The following is a 20,682-nucleotide window of genomic DNA, read 5'->3' as shown; positions in this document are numbered from 1 at the left end:
TCGCTGTCCTCTCTACCTCCTGACAGATACACAGTGATACATCCTGCAGATTATTACACCACACCACTGACCTCTCTAGAGATCTTCAGAACATCGCTGTCCTCTCTACCTCCTGATACAGTGATACATCCTGCAGATTATTACACCACTGACCTCGCTTCAGATCTGCAGACCATTACAGCGCTCTGTGATGTGTAGAAGCCTCTCTCCACCTTCAGATCTTTTAGCGCCTTCACATGCGGCAGATTTTGTGGCAATAAATTCCATTCATTTGAATGGGGCGGCAAGCACATTGGCTTCTGCAAGTCCCATTAAGGTGAATGGAACTGATTTTCAGTTGCGGTTTTCTGCTACAAAATCTGCTGCGTGTGAAGGCGCCCTTATGTCTTCCAGCCTCCCTGCTAGTCCTGCCATATTGGAAACCGTGCTGCGGATTTAACACAGTGAAATAGGCACAGACAAAAATATGGCGCAAAAGTTGTGTAAAAAAAACAACTTGTACTTGTGTCTAGTATGTTGCAAATGAAATAAATTGTGCTGCATACACTTCATATATTAGCGGTAAGCGTCCGCCACACATTCTGCCGCCAATCAAGAGACTTTCCAGGTGCAGTGACATTCATAGATCTCTGCACATTTTTTTTATGTTTTTGATAAAACTTCTCCAAAATAAACAATAGTTACTCATTGTAGCGGAGTTTGCTACAATTGAATCCACAGGAACTCGCTGCTGATCCCATCAGCAGCACAAATGTCTCTCCTGTCCTGATAGTTTGTTACAATGAGTCAGTGCAGGTTTCTGGTGAGCCCCTTTGCATGTTCTCATGCGCTGGCAGTTTGTACAGTCTTCACTGCCGGTACATCGTCCATTCTGCGGACCATTCAGGAGGAAGTGGGTTTATCACCTCTCTGAGACGAGGCCTCAATCTTCAGACTTTTTCCTTTAGTACAGGAAATTAATTGATCTTAAAACTGCGAAACATCGAGCAGTAATAGTGTGTACAGGAGTAGTAAGCGAAACGCACCGGGGGTTTACACACTGGTATATGTGGGCGTTAAGGCTGCTGTGCGATGTATGAGGCGTAAAATAATATCCCCTAACGACCCCCAAGCCCCCCCTTCACTAACACTGCAGCTGGGTCCTTCAGTTTTTATGTGACTGAAGACATATCATCATCTAGTGAAAAGTTCTGCCACTTTTTCGGACTTTATATTTAATTTCCTCATGATTTTCAAAATCTTTGCTGGCAGTCACTAAATGTGCTCACATCCAGGGGCTGAAAACCTGTACAGACCCAGCCCAGCTCATGTCCTGTTAGGGTCTGTTACAATGTATCTAGTCTCCCCTGTGATACAGACAGCCTGAACTCCAGACTGATACATTTCTGCTGCTGGTTATCTGTGTGCCCGAAGCATTGTATGATAGGTAGATTGGACACTCAGGGGTCAGAGGGCACTAGTTTTTTCTTTCTTTTTGGAATATGACTTTCTGTCCGTGCCCCCTCATCTCGCCTCCATGCACAGCTTAGGGCTCGTTAACACGACCGTGTGAAGCCTGAACCGTGGACTGCAAATTGTGGTCTGCAATGCACGGGCACCAACCGTGGCCCAGCTGCATGGGGATCGTAGACCGGTTCACTTGAATGGGTCCGCGATCCCTCCGTTCCGCAAGAAGATAGAACGTGCTCCATCTTTTTGCGGTGCGGAGGCACGTAACGGAACCCCAGGAAGCACTCTGTAGTGCTTCCGTAGGTTTCTGTTCCGTGCTTCCGATCCGCATCTCCGGATTTGCGGACCCATTGAAGTGAATGGGTCCCGCAGGGCCGCATCTGTGATGCAGAATGCACACGGAACGGTGCCCATGTATTGCGGATCTGCAAATGGGGTCCGCAATACAGCAACAGGCATCACATGTTCGTGTGAACGAGCCCTTACATTCAGCTTTTCACAGCCAGCACGGCTGCCTCCTGCCATATGATCTGAAACCACAGAGACAGCAGAAGAAAAGCTCAGCTTCCTAAAACTGCAACTTTCTAATAAACTTTTGTGTTTCAGTTTCTCACCATTTTTAAGACATGTGCATCCTGTCACTGAATAGGATCATTCATTGTTGACATCCCAGGGTTAGACCATGTCTTAGGCTACTTTCACACTGCAGTTTCTGGGTCCGCTGGTGAGATCCATTTCAGGGCTCGGACAAAACGGATCAGTTCAGCCCTAATGCATTCTGAATGGATAAGGGTCCGTTCAGAATGCATCAGTTTGGCCGCGTTTGGTCTCTGCAGCGTTTTGGTGACCGTCTTACTATGCAGAGCCAAACAGATCCGTCCTGACAGAAGTTCGGGCTTGGGATCGGTGTTCTGTGGATTGTATTATTTTCCCTTATAACATGGTTAAATCAATATAAGGCTATACAACCCTGGCAGTGCTGGAGGTTCAGGACAGGAGCTGTCTAATACTCGCGCTCCGAGTCCCGAGCGTACAACTCGCTCGTGTGAAAGTGGCCTTATTATCTTATTCATAACAGGGGGCGGGGCTGTGACAACCTCTCAGACATGATATACAGGCAGGTTGTCAGCAGTAATATATGTCACTGTGGTATAAGGTGTGTGGATCTCATGTCTGATCACAGGTCATTATATCAGTGATGTCATCAGCAGGGGGCGGGGCTGTGACTACCTCTCAGACAGGATATACAGGCAGGTTGTCAGCAGTAATGGATGTTCCTGTAGTATAAGGTGTGAGGATCTCATGTCTGATCACAGGTCATTATATCAGTGATGTCATCAGCAGGGGGCGGGGCTGTGACTACCTCTCAGACAGGATATACAGGCAGGTTGTCAGCAGTAATAGATGAATAGATGTTCCTGTAGTATAAGTTGTGTGGATCTCATGTCTGATCACGTATATCAGTGATGTCATCAGCAGGGGCGGGGCTGTGACAACCTCTCAGACATGATATACAGACAGGTTGTCAGCAGTAATAGATGTTCCTGTAGTATAAGGTGTGTGGATCTCACGTCTGATCACGTCATTATATCAGTGATGTCATCAGCAGGGGGCGGGGCTGTGACTACCTCTCAGACAGGATATACAGCAGTGGTGGCGAACCTATGGCACGGGTGCCAGAGGCGACACTCAGAGCCCTCTCTGTGGGCACGCGCACCCTGGATAAAGTCTATGGTGTACCAATAAGCCTTAGACTTTTCCTGCCATTCATCAGCGCCGGCGCACTATGAGCAGCACAGGCAGCACACTGAATGTAGGCAGGCTATTACAGCTACACGATAAAGTACATAGGAGATATATTGGTATTCAGGGTAAATTGCCATGTTGACACTTTGCGATAAATAAGTGGGTTTTAGGTTGCAGTTTGGGCACTCAGGCTCTAAATGGTTCGCCATCACTGATATACAGGCAGGTTGTCAGCAGTAATAGATGTTCCTGTAGTATAAGGTGTGGATCTCATGTCTGATCACATGTCATTATATCAGTGATGTCATCAGCAGGGGGCGGGGCTGTGACTACCTCTCAGACAGGATATACAGGCAGGTTGTCAGCAGTAATAGATGTTCCTGTAGTATAAGGTGTGGATCTCATGTCTGATCACATGTCATTATATCAGTGATGTCATCAGCAGGGGGCGGGGCTGTGACTACCTCTCAGACATGATATACAGGCAGGTTGTCAGCAGTAATAGATGTTCCTGTAGTATAAGGTGTGTGATCTCATGTCTGATCACATGTCATTATATCAGTGATGTCATCAGCAGGGGGCGGGGCTGTGACTACCTCTCAGACAGGATATACAGGCAGGTTGTCAGCAGTAATAGATGTTCCTGTAGTATAAGGTGTGGATCTCATGTCTGATCACATGTCATTATATCAGTGATGTCATCAGCAGGGGGCGGGGCTGTGACTACCTCTCAGACAGGATATACAGGCAGGTTGTCAGCAGTAATAGATGTTCCTGTAGTATAAGGTGTGGATCTCATGTCTGATCACATGTCATTATATCAGTGATGTCATCAGCAGGGGGCGGGGCTGTGACTACCTCTCAGACAGGATATACAGACAGGTTGTCAGCAGTAATAGATGTTCCTGTAGTATAAGGTGTGTGATCTCATGTCTGATCACATGTCATTATATCAGTGATGTCATCAGCAGGGGGCGGGGCTGTGACAACCTCTCAGACAGGATATACAGGCAGGTTGTCAGCAGTGATAGATGTTCCTGTAGTATAAGGTGTGTGATCTCATGTCTGATCACAGGTCATTATATCAGTGATGTCATCAGCAGGGGGCGGGGCTGTGACAACCTCTCAGACAGGATATACAGGCAGGTTGTCAGCAGTAATAGATGTTCCTGTAGTATAAGGTGTGTGATCTCATGTCTGATCACAGGTCATTATATCGGTGATGTCATCAGCAGGGGGCGGGGCCGTGACAACCTCTCAGACATGATATACAGGCAGGTTGTCAGCAGTAATAGATGTTCCTGTAGTATAAGGTGTGTGGATCTTATTTCTGATCACATGTCAGTATATCAGTGATGTCATCAGCAGGGGGCGGGGCTGTGACAACCTCTCAGACAGGATATACAGGCAGGTTGTCAGCAGTAATAGATGAATAGATGTTCCTGTAGTATAAGGTGTGTGGATCTCATTTCTGATCACATGTCAGTATATCAGTGATGTCATCAGCAGGGGGCGGAGCTGTGACAACCATGTGTCATTATTATAATGTATTTTTTCTTCTGCAGGATCCAGCATTTTAAGAAGAGCATCCAGTTTATCCATGAATGTCGTTTACATGGCGGTGGCTGCCTCATACACTGGTCAGTGCCTCATACACTGGGCAGTGCCTCATACACTGGGCAGTGCCTCATACACTAGGCAGTGCCTCATACACTGGTCAGTGCCTCATACAGTTTAAAGGGCTTCTGTCCCCCCCCCCCAAAAGTCATCTTTAGTTTTTGGGCTACTTAAAATCCTTATACTGCGATTTTTCACTATATAGCGCTCTTACCCTTTTTCGTTCAGTAGTTTCTTTAAAAACTGCACTTTTATAATATGTAAATGACCTGTCTACCAGCGAGTAGGGCGGTTACTTGCTGGTAGCAGCCGCATCCTGCTTTCAAAAAAACGCCCCCTCCTCCTGTTGATTGACAGGGCCAGCGAGTGCTCTCGTCCCCTGGCTGGCCCTGTCTGCGTTCTAAATTTCGCGCCTGCACGGTACCGGTCTTTAGTCGGCGCAGGCGCACTGAGAGGAGGATGCTCTCTTGGCTGCTCCTTCCTCAGCGTGCTTGCGCCGGGTGTAGATGTGACGTCATCGGCGCAGGCGCATTGAGGAAAGAGCGGCCGAGCGAGCATCCTCCTCTCAGATTTAGAACGCAGACAGGGCCAGCCAGGGGACGAGAGCACTCGCTGGCCCTGTCAATCAACAGGAGGAGGGGGCGTTTTTTTAAGGCAGGATGCGGCTGCTACCAGCAAGTAACTGCCCTACTTGCTGGTAGAGAGGTCATTTACATATTATAAAAGTGCTGTTTTTAAAGAAACTACTGAACGAAAAAGGGTAAGAGCGCTATATAGGGAAAAATCGCAGTATAAGGATTTTAAGTAGCCCAAAAACGAAAAATGACATTTGGACGGTGACAGAAGCCCTTTAAGTTTTAGTTTCAGACCAGGATTTATTGTAAATATAACATCCAGTGAAAATGCAGGAGAATATTAAAGGTGTCCAGTTTTATCAGTGTATAATAAAAAGTTCTGTAACTTTCTGATTGATTTTGTGTTTCGCTTCATCACTATTTCAAGATCTCTGCTTGCAGTCAGTGAATGGGAGCATATCTATATGAAGCCATACCTAATACTGAAGGTTTGTTACAATTGTATCCTGTCTAGACAATCCTCTGTGATAAATCCATCAGCTGCACAAATCTCTCTCCTGCATTAGATCTCTTTACCCTGTGAATGTTCCCATTCACTTACATGTAGCAGAGATCTTGTAAATGATGACATTTGGGACACGGAGTCTATTAGACGATTCCAAAACGTTTATGTAACTTATCAACAAGAATAGTAATCACTGGCGCTATTCCGCAATGCAGACTGATAGTGCCGCAGGAAACTGGCGGTACCGCAACCGACTAAAATAACTGCAATCTAAAATCCGTATTGTTTCTGCACAAACAATGAAATATAAACCGTCTCCTAATAGGCTCCTGCTGAGATTTCACCGCATCCAATATTCCCCTCTACGAATAGTGCAATTGGTTCGTAATATAGATCAGTCCTACCTACCCCGGCCGGGGCAGGCTCCCATCTGAACAAAAAGAACTAAACTGTGGGATTGAGCCACGCCATTGGAGCTTCTACCACGGCTGGACTATCCAAGGAACCAACGGCACTATTCGTAGAGGGGAATGTTGGATGCGGTGGACTCTCAGCAGGAGCCTATTAGGAGACGGTTTATATTTGATAGTTTGCGCAGAAACAATGCTGTTTGTGTAACCCCTGAGGTGGCGGCTCAGACACTGACGAGGCCAGTCGATGTATATAATCTGGGTACTGGTGTGCTGCTGGTATCGGGGTGCACTGAATTGTCTTCTCTCAGTTTGGCAGGGGTGTCTCGCAGCACCACCATCTTGGTTGCCTATCTCATGACGGTGACAGCGTTTGGCTGGGAGGAATGTCTGTCTGCTGTGAGAGCCGCGAGGTCTTATGTGGGGCCGAACCTCGGGTTTCAGCAGCAGCTGCAGGAATATGAAATTACCCTAGTGAAAGAGGTAACGTAATAATGTGATAATGGCCGGGAGGAACCCCCTTATACATTGTATAGACCACCCGGCTGCATGGAGTGAATTGGGGAGGGGTGATCTGGTCATGATACTATGGGGGGCTACTATGAGGGTGATACTATGGGGGCTACTATGAGGGTGATACTATGGGGGCTACTATGAGGGTGATACTATGGGGGCTACTATGAGGGTGATACTATGGGTGCTACTATGAGGGTGATACTATGGGGGCTACTATGAGGGTGATACTATGGGGGCAACTATGAGGGTGATACTATGGGGGCTACTATGGGGGCTACTATGAGGGTGATACTATGGGGGCTACTATGAGGGTGATACTATGGGGGCTACTATGAGGCTGATACTATGTGGGCTACTATGAGGGTGATACTATGGGGGCTACTATGAGGGTGATACTATGGGTGCTACTATGAGGGTGATACTATGGGGGCTACTATGAGGGTGATACTATGGGGGCAACTATGAGGGTGATACTATGGGGGCTACTATGGGGGCTACTATGAGGGTGATACTATGGGGGCTACTATGAGGGTGATACTATGGGGGCTACTATGAGGCTGATACTATGTGGGCTACTATGAGGGTGATACTATGGGGGCTACTATGAGGGTGATACTATGGGGGCAACTATCAGGGTGATACTATGGGGGCTACTATGAGGGTGATACTATGGGGGCTACTATGAGGGTGATACTATGGGGGCAACTATGAGGGTGATACTATGGGGGCTACTATGAGGGTGATACTATGGGGGCTACTATGAGGCTGATACTATGTGGGCTACTATGAGGGTGATACTATGGGGGCTACTATGAGGGTGATACTATGGGGGCTATTATGAGGGTGATACTATGGGGGCGATACTATGGGGGCTATTATGAAGGTGATACTATGGGGGCTATTATGAAGGTGATATACTATAGGGACTATGAAGAAGGTGATATGCTATGGGGACTACTATAAGGGTAGATTGTAAGCCTCGCGGGCAGGGCCCTCTCTCCTTCTGTACCAGTCTGTAACTCGTTTATGATTAGTGCAATGGTCTGTATTGTGTATGTGCACCGCTTATCATATGCGCAGCGCTATGGGATGAATGGTGCTTTAATAATAAATAATATTAATGGGACTACTATGAGGGTGACACTATAGGGACTACTATTAGGTTGACACTATGGGGACTATGATGAGGGTGATACTATAGAGACTACTATGGGGACTATGATAACGGTGATACTATGGGGACTACTGTGAGGCTGATACTATGGGGCTCACTACAAGTGACCAGAATACATGCCCGTCTGTCCCATGTCCTCGACATGCCCCCGTCCCGCTCTGCCATATCCAGTCGGGGGTGCTGGGGGCAGTAGTAAGAGCAGCGTGTAATGAATCCAGGACTAATATCCAGGCCTCTGTTGGCTGTACAGCGCGTCGTTCACACCTTACTGCCTGCTGAGTCATGTGTGTCCTGATTGTGCTGAGCGACCTTGGTGGCCGTATTCCTGCCGTTCTGTGTTGGCAGGTCAGACGTCGGGCAGGGTGATGGGTCACAGGACTCTGACACTGCACTTTTCTCATCCACACAAGCTTTGGTCATCACCTAGAAATTCTCCCGGGTCATGATGTGTCCATCAACAACTGAACACATCACATGCAGAAGGAACTGCTGACTTAGATTGCAACACCATTTAAATTAACCCCTCCTGTCATTGTGACACTTGTGGATGTCCCCGCAGACCACACACAGCGCTGTCCCTGCATCCCAAGTCACACAGTGTGAGAGCTGCTCCAGGGGCCCCATGTCCTGCATGCTGTAGTCAGAAGACATCTACATCCAGTCATAAGACTAAGGGGGACACTGCCAAATGGTCATAACAACCATGGGGACACCTCCCACCAGTCATATGATCAAGATGGACATCTACAACTGGACATAAACCTCAAGAGGGACATCTACAACTGGACATAAACCTCAATCGGGACATCCCCAACCAGTAATATAACCCAAGGGACATCTACAAATAGTTATAGGCCCAAGACACCTCCAACTGGTCATAGTAGAAAGGGGACATCTCCATCTGGTCATAGGACTTAGAGGAAAACCTCCAACCAGACATATGACCAGTGGGGACATTTCCAACCAGTAATATGACCAAGGATAACGTTTTCAACCAGTCATAGGATTAAGATGGACATCTCCAAATAGTCATATGACCAAGAGATATCTCCAACCTGTCATACAGTGATAGGTCTAAGGGGAACATCTCCAATTGCCAACGAGTCATCTGACCACCAGTCCTAGGACTAAGGCCTCATACACACAAACGTTTTTTTTCCGTTTACGTCCAGGTTTTTAGAGCGCGTTCCGTATACGGAAGTTACTCCGTATGCCTTCCGTTTCTGGATTTCCATTTTTACGTTCTGTTCAAAGATAGAACATGTCCTATTATTGTCCTCATAACAGACAAGGATAGTTCTAAAAAACGGAATGCACACGGACATCATCCATATTTTTTGCGGATCCGTTTTTTGCGGACCGCAAAATACTGAAAAAGCCATACAGTCGTGTGCAATAGGCCTAAAGGTGTATTTACACACGCAGATGAGCAGCAGATTGTCGGGAAGGTAGTGTTCAGCTGCTCGCTCAGTGAGGGTAACACTTTCCATTTACATGCAGCAATCCCCTCCACAGTATGTGGATGAGCAGTTGCTATTGCTATCGCTCGTCCTCATACAGCTGCACTGTTTAAACATCACAATCTGCTGCCCAGAAATTATAATTTAGGGGCCTGCACAAACAACAGGACCATAAACGAGCGATGATCTGGTGTAATACAGCCCTAAACATGCAGCTGATACCCGATGAACAAGCAAACACTCATTCATTGGACAATCTAGATTTTTAGGCAGGCTTAAAAATCAATGATTGGCTGTCGGCAACCAACAAGTCAGTTTGGGGACGAGCCATGGCATTGGCAATGGCTCCTCCCTATACTGTGGAGGAGATCACTGCTTCTGTGTTTGGTCAGAAGACAAACACAGAAGAGGCACAGATTTGTCGATGATGCCTTTCCTCTGTAGGTCCCACTTCTGGCTGTGGCTTACAAAAAACTGAGCAAATACTGACAGTGTGAAACAAGCCAAATTCTTAAAGGGAGTCTGTCATCAGCATTTCACGTTTTTAACCCTTCACATAGCTCCCTAGCATGCTTACAGTTAATAGAAACGTTACCTCTGGCATCAATCCTGGACTTATAAAACCATCAAAAACTATCTTTATAACATATGCAACTGAGGGCTCGCAAGTGCCCAGGGGCCGCGTTACCCTCGTAGGTGCCCTGCTAGCTCAGCCTTTTCATTGCTTCCCCCCGCCCCTTCCTACCCTCCGCCCGCCCATGTTTTCCCTCTGACCGCCTATCTACCAACTTGTTATTCCGCCGAGATCCCACGGCTGGCACATGCGCACTGCGATGCCAATTCCTTGTACGGCATCACAGTAATTAATGTGCATGCGCCGATGGACCGCCTCCTTTCTTGTGTTTTCACGTCGTTAGCATACGCAATAGTTACTGTGATGCCATATAAGGAATGGGCATCGCAGTGCACATGCGCTGGCCAAAGGAATGAATGCGCCGGCCGTGGGATCTCGGCGGAATAACAAGTTGGTAGATAGGCAGTCAGAGGGTAGGAAGGGGCGGGGGGAAGCAATGAAAAGGCTGAGCTAGCAGGGCACCTACGAGGGTAACGCCGCCCCTGGGCACTTGCGAGCCCTCATTTGCATATGTTATAAAGATCGTTTTTGATGGTTTTATAAGTCCAGGATTGATGCCAGAGGTAACGTTTTTATTAACTGTAAGCATGCTAGGGAGCTATGGGAAGGGTTAAAAACGTGAAATGCCGATGACAGACTCCCTTTAAGGGTGTATTAAAGAGCCCGATGCGGCAGACGATTGTTGGGAAGGAAGCGTTCCTTCCTGGCAATCTTCTGCTTGCTAGCGGAGGAGACTGCTACTATTACATGCAGCGATCTCCTCCACAGTATGGGGAATAGGGAGGAGTGATGTATATATCATCGCTCTTTTCTATACTGAATCATTGTTTGCCGGCAGCAGATCATGAGTAGACACCACGATCTGCCGCCTGCAAACGATGATTTTTTTTTTTTTTATCTGTCGAAAGCACCCTAACCCAAAATTTGGATTGCCCAATGATCGAACGTTTGCTTGTTCATGGGGCAGTTGGCAGCAGTATTAGACTGCCAGATGATCGCTAACGAGTGTTACTACGAATGCTCGTTAGCCATCATCTGTCAAAAAATCGGCAGGTGCAGGGGCGTAGCTATAGGGAAGTGGTTGCTTTTGGACCCAAACTCAACCAGGAAGAGGAGTAAAAGATTTTATTGTCAATGCCCCCTCTACAGTATTAGACAATGACATTATATACAGTGACATGGCATACAGTGTATACAGTTACACCGACGGAGCAGCTGAGAGCGTGATCTTGACTAGCCACAAGAGTGGGGCTTGCACGGGAGTCGGTGGTTGCCAGGAAGTTGCTAGGGGAAGGGGGGGGGGGTCCCTTCAAAACTTTTCTGTGGTGCCTAGTGATTTCTAGTTATGCCACTGGACAGGTGTAATACAGGCTTTACAATCCACTAATTGATGCTTCCTTGTCACTACTGACAGAGTTTCTGCTTTTGGTCAGTACAGTATGAAGATGGGTAAAGCTGTAAGGGCATGGGAGAGTCCAGGAGAATGGTGAGAGAAATGAGAAAGATTACACCTTCCAGTGCAAGCTCACTATATGCAGATTAAAGGGAGAGTACCACTAACATATCATTGCACAGCCAATACCTAGATGTGAATGGACACTGTGAAATCCTTCATTTCCCCTCTGGGGGCGCTGCAGGAAGATTGAGCACTTACTGACAGGTTTATCCACAGATTACAGCCGACCACTGGAGGGTTCTTCTCTATGGTAGACGACCTCTGTAACTCCTGTAAGCATTCAATGGGTGAGGTCATAGATGGCAGGCATGTATCACTGAGGCTGCTACTCTCAGTGATATAAGTCCTGGAGGTAGGTTGCGACCAGTGATGCCACCGTGAAGATCACTAAGTTTGTGGTAGCTGGAGTTTGGGTCCAGGATTTAGGAGTGACTGAAGAGCCTAGGTGGAAAGGTCACTCTCATACTCCATTCCGGGTGTTCCTACCTCAACCAGCTGGAAAACTAATTAAAAGGCTGCCAAAGAGCCGTATGTGTGTGTGCTGGTCTGAGAGGAAGACCCACGGACAAGACCACGCGGCCAAAGAGCAGTGTGTGTGCTGGTCCGAGAGGAAGACCCACGGATAAGACCACGCGGCCAAAGAGCAGTGTGTGTGTGCTGGTCTGAGAGGAAGACCCACGGATAAGACCACGCGGCCAGAAAGCAGTGTGTGTGTGCTGGTCTGAGAGGAAGACCCACGGACAAGACCACGCGGCCAAAGAGCAGTGTGTGTGTGCTGGTCTGAGAGGAAGACCCACAGACAAGACCACGCCGCCAGAGAGCAGTGTTAGTGCTGGTCTGAGAGGAAGACCCATGGACAAGACCACGCGGACAGAGAGCAGTGTGTGTGTGCTGGTCTGAGAGGAAGACCCACAGACAAGACCACGTGGCCAGAGAGCAGTGTGTGTGTTCTGGTCTGAGAGGAAGACCCACAGACAAGACCACGCAGCCAGAGAGCAGTGTTAGTGCTGGTCTGAGAGGAAGACCCATGGACAAGACCACGTGGCCAGAGAGCAGTGTGTGTGCTGGTCTAAGAAGAAGACCCACAGACAAGACCACGTGGCCAGAGAGCAGTGTGTGTGCTGGTCTGAGAGGAAGAACCATGGACAAGACCACGCAGCCAGAGAGCAGTGTGTGTGCTGGTCTGAGAGGAAGACCCACGGACAAGACCGCGTGGTCAGAGAGCAGTGTGTGTGCTGGTCTAAGAGGAAGACCCACAGACAAGACCACGTGGCCAGAGAGCAGTGTGTGTGCTGGTCTGAGAGGAAGACCCACGGATAAGACCACGCGGCCAAAGAGCAGTATGTGTGTGTGTGTGTGTGCTGGTCTGAGAGGAAGACCCACGGATAAGACCACGCGGACAGAGAGCAGTGTGTGTGTGCTGGTCTGAGAGGAAGACCCACAGACAAGACGACGTGGCCAGAGAGCAGTGTGTGTGTGCTGGTCTGAGAGGAAGACCCACAGACAAGACCACGCAGCCAGAGAGCAGTGTTAGTGCTGGTCTGAGAGGAAGACCCACGGACAAGACCACGCGGACAGAGAGCAGTGTGTGTGTGCTGGTCCGAGAGGAAGACCCACGGACAAGACCACGTGGCCAGAGAGCAGTGTGTGTGCTGGTCTGAGAGGAAGACCCACGGACAAGACCACGTGGCCAGAGAGCAGTGTGTGTGCTGGTCTGAGAGGAAGACCCACAGACAAGACGACGTGGCCAGAGAGCAGTGTGTGTGTGCTGGTCTGAGAGGAAGACCCACAGACAAGACCACGCAGCCAGAGAGCAGTGTTAGTGCTGGTCTGAGAGGAAGACCCACGGACAAGACCACGCGGACAGAGAGCAGTGTGTGTGTGCTGGTCCGAGAGGAAGACCCACGGACAAGACCACGTGGCCAGAGAGCAGTGTGTGTGCTGGTCTGAGAGGAAGACCCACGGACAAGACCACGTGGCCAGAGAGCAGTGTGTGTGCTGGTCTGAGAGGAAGAACCATGGACAAGACCACGCGGACAGAGAGCAGTGAGTGTGTGCTGGTCTGAGAGGAAGACCCACGGAAAAGACCACTATGCAAAGTGGAATCTCTAGGTGAAAACCTACAAGATGGTGAGAAGCTTATATTTCCATGAACTGTTATTTTGTTTGCTGAAGCCTTCATCGTTTTGCTGTGTATGCCCAATAAGCCCTGGGAAAAGAGACTGTCTGAATGGTCCCGTCTCACACTCCCTAACTATGAAACGTTATAAATTGTAGCTCAAATGAGGAGTTTCCCTTTATGATGGAATTCCCCTTACTGCATTCCCATGTAACTGTATGTCCATTGGATGGCACAGGCACAAAAGCTGTACCCTCACTGTCTGTAATGGCAAAGATTAGGAATATATCCGAACCTGGCCATTTAACGCCTCAGATATATATAATCACTGAAGTGTAGGGTTTGCATTCTAATCACGTGGAAACACGGTTACCTCAAGATCCGCAGTTGCTCGGTGTCTCCTCCACCCTTTGCTGGGAGAAGCATTGCGTGTCAGGGGCTCTGAGGATGAGCAAAAAGAAAAACCAAGGCTGTGGCTGAGCTAAACACCAGCAAAATAGCTAGCTGAGAAGAAACCACAACATACAGTGCACCTAGAAAAGGAAGACGCTGAATGATGGTAACCAGTTGACTTGTGGTACCACCACTGTACATTGGAACATGGAGCCAAATACCAAGAAGTCTTCAGTCTATGGAATCTCTGGAACCTGTAGTTCTCTGGTGATGTCATTCAGGAGGAAGGTCCTGACAGTAGAGGGGTAGTGTGACCGGGCCCCTAAGCTCAGGGGGCTCTTGGCCCCTTTGCCAGTAGCACACCGCCAATTAGGTGTCACTGTCCTGAGGATGAGAATACAGTTAGCTACTGTGATGGATATCTCCCTGCCCCACCGTTACCTATGAAAGGCTTCAGGCCTAGTGTTTGTAGCCTATCAGAGGCCGGCACAGGCGGCATGATGACGGGCACTAAATTGGGACATTTTGTGGTGACACACATAAGAGGGCATGTTCTTGAACTGGCTCATATTATAGGGGGGCACTAAGAGGGGGCATTTTTGTACTGGCACACATTATAAGGGGGCATTTTTGTACTGGCACACATTATAAGGGGGCATTTTTGTACTGGCACACATTATAAGAGGTGTTGCTTGTACTGGGGCACATTGTAATTATTATTTTTTTTGTACTAGCACACATTGTAAAGGAGTATTTTTTTGTACTGGCACACATTGTAAAGGAGTATTTTTTGTACTAGCACACATTGTAAAGGAGTATTTTTTTTGTACTGGCACACATTGTAAAGGAGTATTTTTTGTACTAGCACACATTGTAAAGGAGTATTTTTTGTACTAGCACACATTGTAAAGGAGTATTTTTTGTACTAGCACACATTGTAAAGGAGTATTTGTTTTTTTTGCACTGGCGCACATTGTAAGGGGGTATTTTTTGTACTGGCGCACATTGTAAGGGGGTATTTTTTGTACTGGCGCACATTGTGAGGGGTATTTTTTGTACTGGTACACATTAGGGTTCATTTTTCTAATAACACACATTATAAGGAGAATTATTACTACTGGGGGACTATGGGGAACATGATTACTAGTATGGGCACAATGGGGGCATTATTAATATTTGGGCACTGTTAACACTAAGTGCATTCTGGGAGATAATTTCTATTGGTGAGTCCTTGGGGAACACTAATTTGTGGGGGCCTCCCTGGCACAGTATCAGCTTAGCAGAATTATTTTTGGGGGACATCATGTTTACACTATTCTCATTCAGACGGCCGTATGCTGTCCGCAAAAATGCGAATCCGTTTTTTTGCGGATTAGATGCTGTCCCATTCCCATTAACTTATATGGGGCCTTTTCTTCCATTGCACGGCTCAGCAAAACAAATAAAACATGTCCTGTACTTGTCAGTAAAAATCAGGACATGGCCCCATTGAGGTCTATGGGTCAGCAAAAAAACTGATCTGCATTTTTGCGGACAGCATACGGCCGTCTGAATGAGCTCTTAGGCCTCTTTCACACGGGTGTCGCATTTTGGCTCAGGATGCGTCCCGGGTGCATTGCGGCAAACCCGCGCGAGTAGGTACGCAATTTCAGTCAGTTTTGACTGCGATTGCATTCCGTTGTTCAGTTTTTATCGTGCGGGTGCAATACGTTTTGCCCGCGCGTGATAAAAAACTGAATGTGGTACCCAGAACCAAACCCGGACTTCTTCACAGAAGTTCAGGTTTGGGTTCAAGGTTGTGTAGATGTAAATATTTTCCCTTATAACATGGTTATAAGGGAAAATAATAGCATTCTTAATACAGACTGCATAGTACAATAGCGCTGGATCGGTAAAAAAAATAATAATTAACTCACCTTAATCCATTTGTTCGCGCAGCCCGGCTTCTCTTCTTTCTTCAGGACCTGGGTAAAGGACCTTTGATGACATCACTGCGCTCATCACATGATCCATCACCATGGTAATGGATCATGTAATGAGCGCGGTGACGTCACCACAGGTCCTTTTCCTCATACAAAAAGAAAGAAGAGAAGCCGAACTGCGCGAACAAGTGCATTAAGGTGAGTTAAATAATGTATTTATTTTTTAAACCCCTCAAGCGCTATTGCGCTATGCTTTCTGTATTCAGAATGCTATTATTTTCCCTTATAACCATGTTAGAAGGGAAAATAATAATGATCGGGTCCCCATCCCGATCGTCTCCTAGCAACCGTGTGTGAAAATCGCACCGCATCCGCACTTGCTTGCGATTTTCACGCAGCCCCATTCACTTCTATGTGGCCTGCATTGCGTGAAAAACACACAAAATAGAGCATGCTGCGATTTTCACGCAACGCACAAGTGATGCCTGAAAATCAGCGCTCATGTGCACAGCCCCATAGAAATGAATGGGTCCGGATTCAGTGCGGGTGCAATGCGTTCACCTCACGCATTGCACCCACGCGGAAATCTTGCCCGTGTGAAAGAGGCCTTAGTGTCAGGGACACTATTTGCTGGGCACAGTTATTTTTTTAGGGCAATAATTATTGAGGGGGAACTATCTGCATGTTACTATTGCTTCAGGGGGTCTGTTTCTGCAGCATAGTTTTGGGGAGCACAGTGGGCACAGTATTTGGGGGCAGGATGAAGAGTGCAGAAGGTGGGACATGGGATGATGATGGGAAAAGTAGGAAACTAAGATGTCTGTTTGTCAAACTCTGCAAAGACAAGAAATAGCTGAAGAAATCATCATGGTGGTCTGGTCAGAGGAGACGTCACTGGATGTAAGAGGTATGTGGCGCAGTATTAACCTGTATGTTTTGCAGAGCCGTATGTAATGTTTTCCAGTAGGGCTGGAGGGGTGAGGTTGGGTTAAGAATTTGGCATGGGGGGGGGGGGGAGAGTTGTAGAGTGCCATTTCAGTTACTTAGAAGGGGCTGCGATAGCCAGACAGGAGAGCTGCAGGGATGCTACAGTAGTGAGCAGACTGACATCTCCTGCTGCTGCCAGGTTTGCATGTCTTACATTCAGATATTGATGCGGATTTGGATGTGGAGTTTGCTACAGAACTGCTGCAGATTTGACGCATTGCAAAGGTATCTGCAGCAGATCCACAGAAGGAGGTGTCAGGATGGGGAGCCCTTCCTCCTTGTGAACTAATAATGGTAGGTGCACATTACCGGCTCTGGGTGTGATAATCAGAAGGGTCTTCTATCTCATTATGTAGCGTCATACACAATTATTACAGGATTTGGTTGTTTTATAGACGGGTATAGGTTAGTGGTAGCCCATCCTCGGTAAGAGGCCTACATCTGTCAGCAGCTAGCTTTCCTGCTGATGGTTTCCAAGAAGAAGCAGGTTTTTCCCCCACACTTCAGAGTAAAAGTCAAGGAGAGATCAGAGAAACCAGTGGTATGAATGGACATCGTGGCCCAGGGCTGGTGGACCCTCTTAGACCTTGCGGACTAGGGCTGTGAATCCTGACGCCTCTCCAGTCCCTGTTATAATCTCAGATTAGGTCCCTGTTTTCGCCCCTACAGTACAGAATGTGGCTGCTGCAGGAATATGGGAGAAGCCCCTTCAAAGATCAGGAAAAAGTCCTCAAGTTACTGTCCGAGCAAGAGCAGAAAGAGCAAGTGAGGCAAAGCCAAACCCGCTGGATCAATCGGCCCCAGACGGACTACTCGCTGCCTTACAAAGCCTACGGCGACAGAAGCAGGTGGAGCAACGTATAGGGGACAAGAGGATCATGGACGGAATGTAGTGGGGAGGAGGCAGAAGCTACAAAGAACGACACCATAGTACAAGAAAATGTTCTCCAACCGTATAATATATGCCGTGTTTCAATCTCTCATGATCTCTGCTTACTGTCAGTGAACAGGATCATTCTTATTTATATTCAGAGATGGAAGTCCTGACCTAATGCTTATCATGCTGAGGGTTTGTTACATTGTATCAGTGTAGCTAATCCTCAGCTGGACTCCAGGCTGATATCTATTGCATGCACTGATACATTATAACAGATCCTGAGCTGAATGAGCAGGGCTATGGCTGGGGAGGATACACGGTGACCTCAGCACATATTCCATTGCCAAAGATCGCAGTGTAGCCCCAGCCTCTGAATGTAAACAAGAATGCATCCATTCACTGACCGCAAACAGTGAGGAATTGAAACACAAAAGCTCATATTCATTAACCAGTTCGTACCTGTTTTAAATGGTGGGTGTGTGGCCTAAAACTTATTGATGGATATACTTACAGATGGGGGGGGTTGAAGGGTCACATCCGCATGCAGGCGTCCAAGCATGGTGTCTGATGGTCCTGGGAGGAGATGCCATTGACCAGCAGGTGCAGCCCTGGACCCTCTAATGCTGCGGCACTGATCCCTTCCTCCATGTTGTATCGTCCACATTGTACTTCCCTTTTCTTGGAAATGACATTAATTTGGAGTAAATGTTTTTCACCGAAATCTCTTTTAGTTTCAGAAGTAACTGTTTTTGTGTAAATAGGAGCTGCCCGGAGCTTCCCATATAGCAGAGCTGGGGTGTCACTAGTCAGCTAGGCTGGGGAGTCTGCTATCTTCTTCTGGATCCACAGTGCAGGACTCTTGATGGACGTTCCCTATATAAAGTCATGTGCTCTGGGGACCATATATCTCCAAAACCAGCCCATTCCTCACTACAGCTGGTCCATACGGCTGATGTTTCTTCAGACGCCAATGAAGCCTTCATCAAGCAGTCTGTAAGAAAGATGCGGGTGGGGGGGTCCCAACAACAGGCGTACTGCTGATGGTGGCCAGGGTGGTTCTCCTCACAATGCTCTTAAAGGGAAACTGTCAACATGAAAATGCAATGTAAGCTACAGACACCATGTTATAGAGCAGGAGGAGCTGAGCAGATTTATGTATAGTTTTATGGAAAAAATTATGTAAAACTTGTAATTTATATATTTAAATTTGTGCTCATTCTGGGCTTTGAAGTCCAGGAGGCGGTCCTATCAGTGATTGACAGCCTGCCCTCTATGGCGGTGTATACAGAGGTAGCTGTCAATCACTGATAGGACCGCCTCCTGGACTTCAAAGCCCAGAACGAGCAGAAAGTTAAAGGGTTTCTGTCACCAGAATTAACCCTATTAACTAGCTGACATTAGCGATGAGCTAATATCAGCTGAACCTAACTAGCCTATTCCTACTTTTATCTATGCCCCTGTTACGCCAGAAATCTAACTTTTATAATATGCTAATTAGCCTCTAGGAGCGGGGGGGGGCATTGCCCCTGCTCCTAGAGGCTCCGTTCTCCCACCTCTGGCCACGCCCTACTACAATGTATAAATTACAAGTTTTACTGAATCTTTTCCTATAAATCTATATATCGATCTGCTCAGCTCCTCCTGCTCTATAACATACCGCCTGCAGCTCAGACACCATATTCAACGTGACCGGTTCCCTTTAAGGCTGTAATAGGTCTCCTTGATGCAGGGTGTCAGCGGCTACAATTCCGCTCTTGCAGCCCCTTCTTAATGGGGTATTTTCATTTCGGCCATAATTAGACCAGGGGCCAGAGGAGGCCGGAGTTAAGAGTTTACTCTGAGATCAGGAAGGAGCCTTGCATCCGCACAGTTCACACCTGTCCCCACCATGTGCCAAGGTAAACATGGCTTTTGTGGCTTGGAGACCCATCATAAAGAAACTGCAAAAACAGGATCCAAAGACCCCACAGGCTTCTCCTTCATACTTTCAGGTTCAGAATGGAGCAAAATTAGCTCTGATGGAAGCGAGCAGAAGATGAACTTCCAAAAAATGTCTGCACTGAGGTGCTGCTCACCCAACCTGGGTTTCGATGTGGTCACAGTATAGGGATATACAGGTAGTGAAATGAAACTGAAGATATTTCAGGACTCTATAGAGGGAAGTTGGCACGGCCGGGCCTGCGTGCTGAGACACAGCTGCCTGCTCTGACTGTTTGCTTTTTTGCAGAGCAGACTCCATGTATTTTGCTCGCTCACAACTTCCCGTTTTTTTTTTTCTCCTTTTGGCCCCTTTTTAAAAAAAATTCTCATGCTCCGGTTCTGCAGCTTAGTTGCAAAACAAATCTCCAGCGATGGCTGCCATGATATTTGGGAGTTACGGTAAATATCTTTTCAGTCTCTAAATTTTTATTCTTTACATTGGGTGTTAGAGCCCGCTCTTTACTACTGTTGTCCTTCACATCCGGGCACCCTGCCCCCACAGAACAGATTCTGCTTTTATACCTTTTCATCCATGAGGGTTACCCTACAATGGGCAACTATTAATAATGCAGCCGTGTTATAACAGGAGCAGATAACATTCAGGTGGTACGGGGATTTCGCTTCTAAAACTGCCATACACCTTATATGGCGAGAGAGGGAGTAAGCCACAGCCAGACGCCTCTATCCCCTCCAGATTCTGTCTTGCCCAAACTCCCCTGTCCCCTCCAGGCCTTGCTGCCCTCTCTAGACCCCTCTGTGTTCTCCACAACCCAGACCTCTCCAGATGGATCTGTCCCCTCCAGGCTCCTCTATCCCGTTTAGACCCCGCTGCCCTCCCTCCAGACCCTGCTGCCCTCCCTTC

General features: G+C 47.6%; 1 protein-coding gene across 1 annotated transcript in view; it reads left to right on the top strand.

The window, feature by feature from the left end:
* LOC122920979 (dual specificity protein phosphatase 22-A-like) overlaps positions 1–18,561 on the top strand; it is a 36,242-nt gene extending 17,681 nt beyond the window's left edge. Inside the window, exons 5-7 of the mRNA XM_044270839.1 lie at positions 4,761–4,835; positions 6,614–6,785; positions 17,633–18,561. Of these exons, the coding sequence (XP_044126774.1) occupies positions 4,761–4,835; positions 6,614–6,785; positions 17,633–17,827 (442 nt within the window). The 3' untranslated portion in view covers positions 17,828–18,561. The remainder of the gene's footprint in view (positions 1–4,760; positions 4,836–6,613; positions 6,786–17,632) is intronic.
* Positions 18,562–20,682: the final 2,121 nt, after the last annotated feature.

The sequence above is a fragment of the Bufo gargarizans genome, chromosome 10 (assembly GCF_014858855.1).
Source record: "Bufo gargarizans isolate SCDJY-AF-19 chromosome 10, ASM1485885v1, whole genome shotgun sequence".
In the NCBI taxonomy this organism is placed as follows: Eukaryota; Metazoa; Chordata; class Amphibia; order Anura; family Bufonidae; genus Bufo; species Bufo gargarizans.
This window is presented reverse-complemented; position numbering and strand designations above follow the sequence as displayed.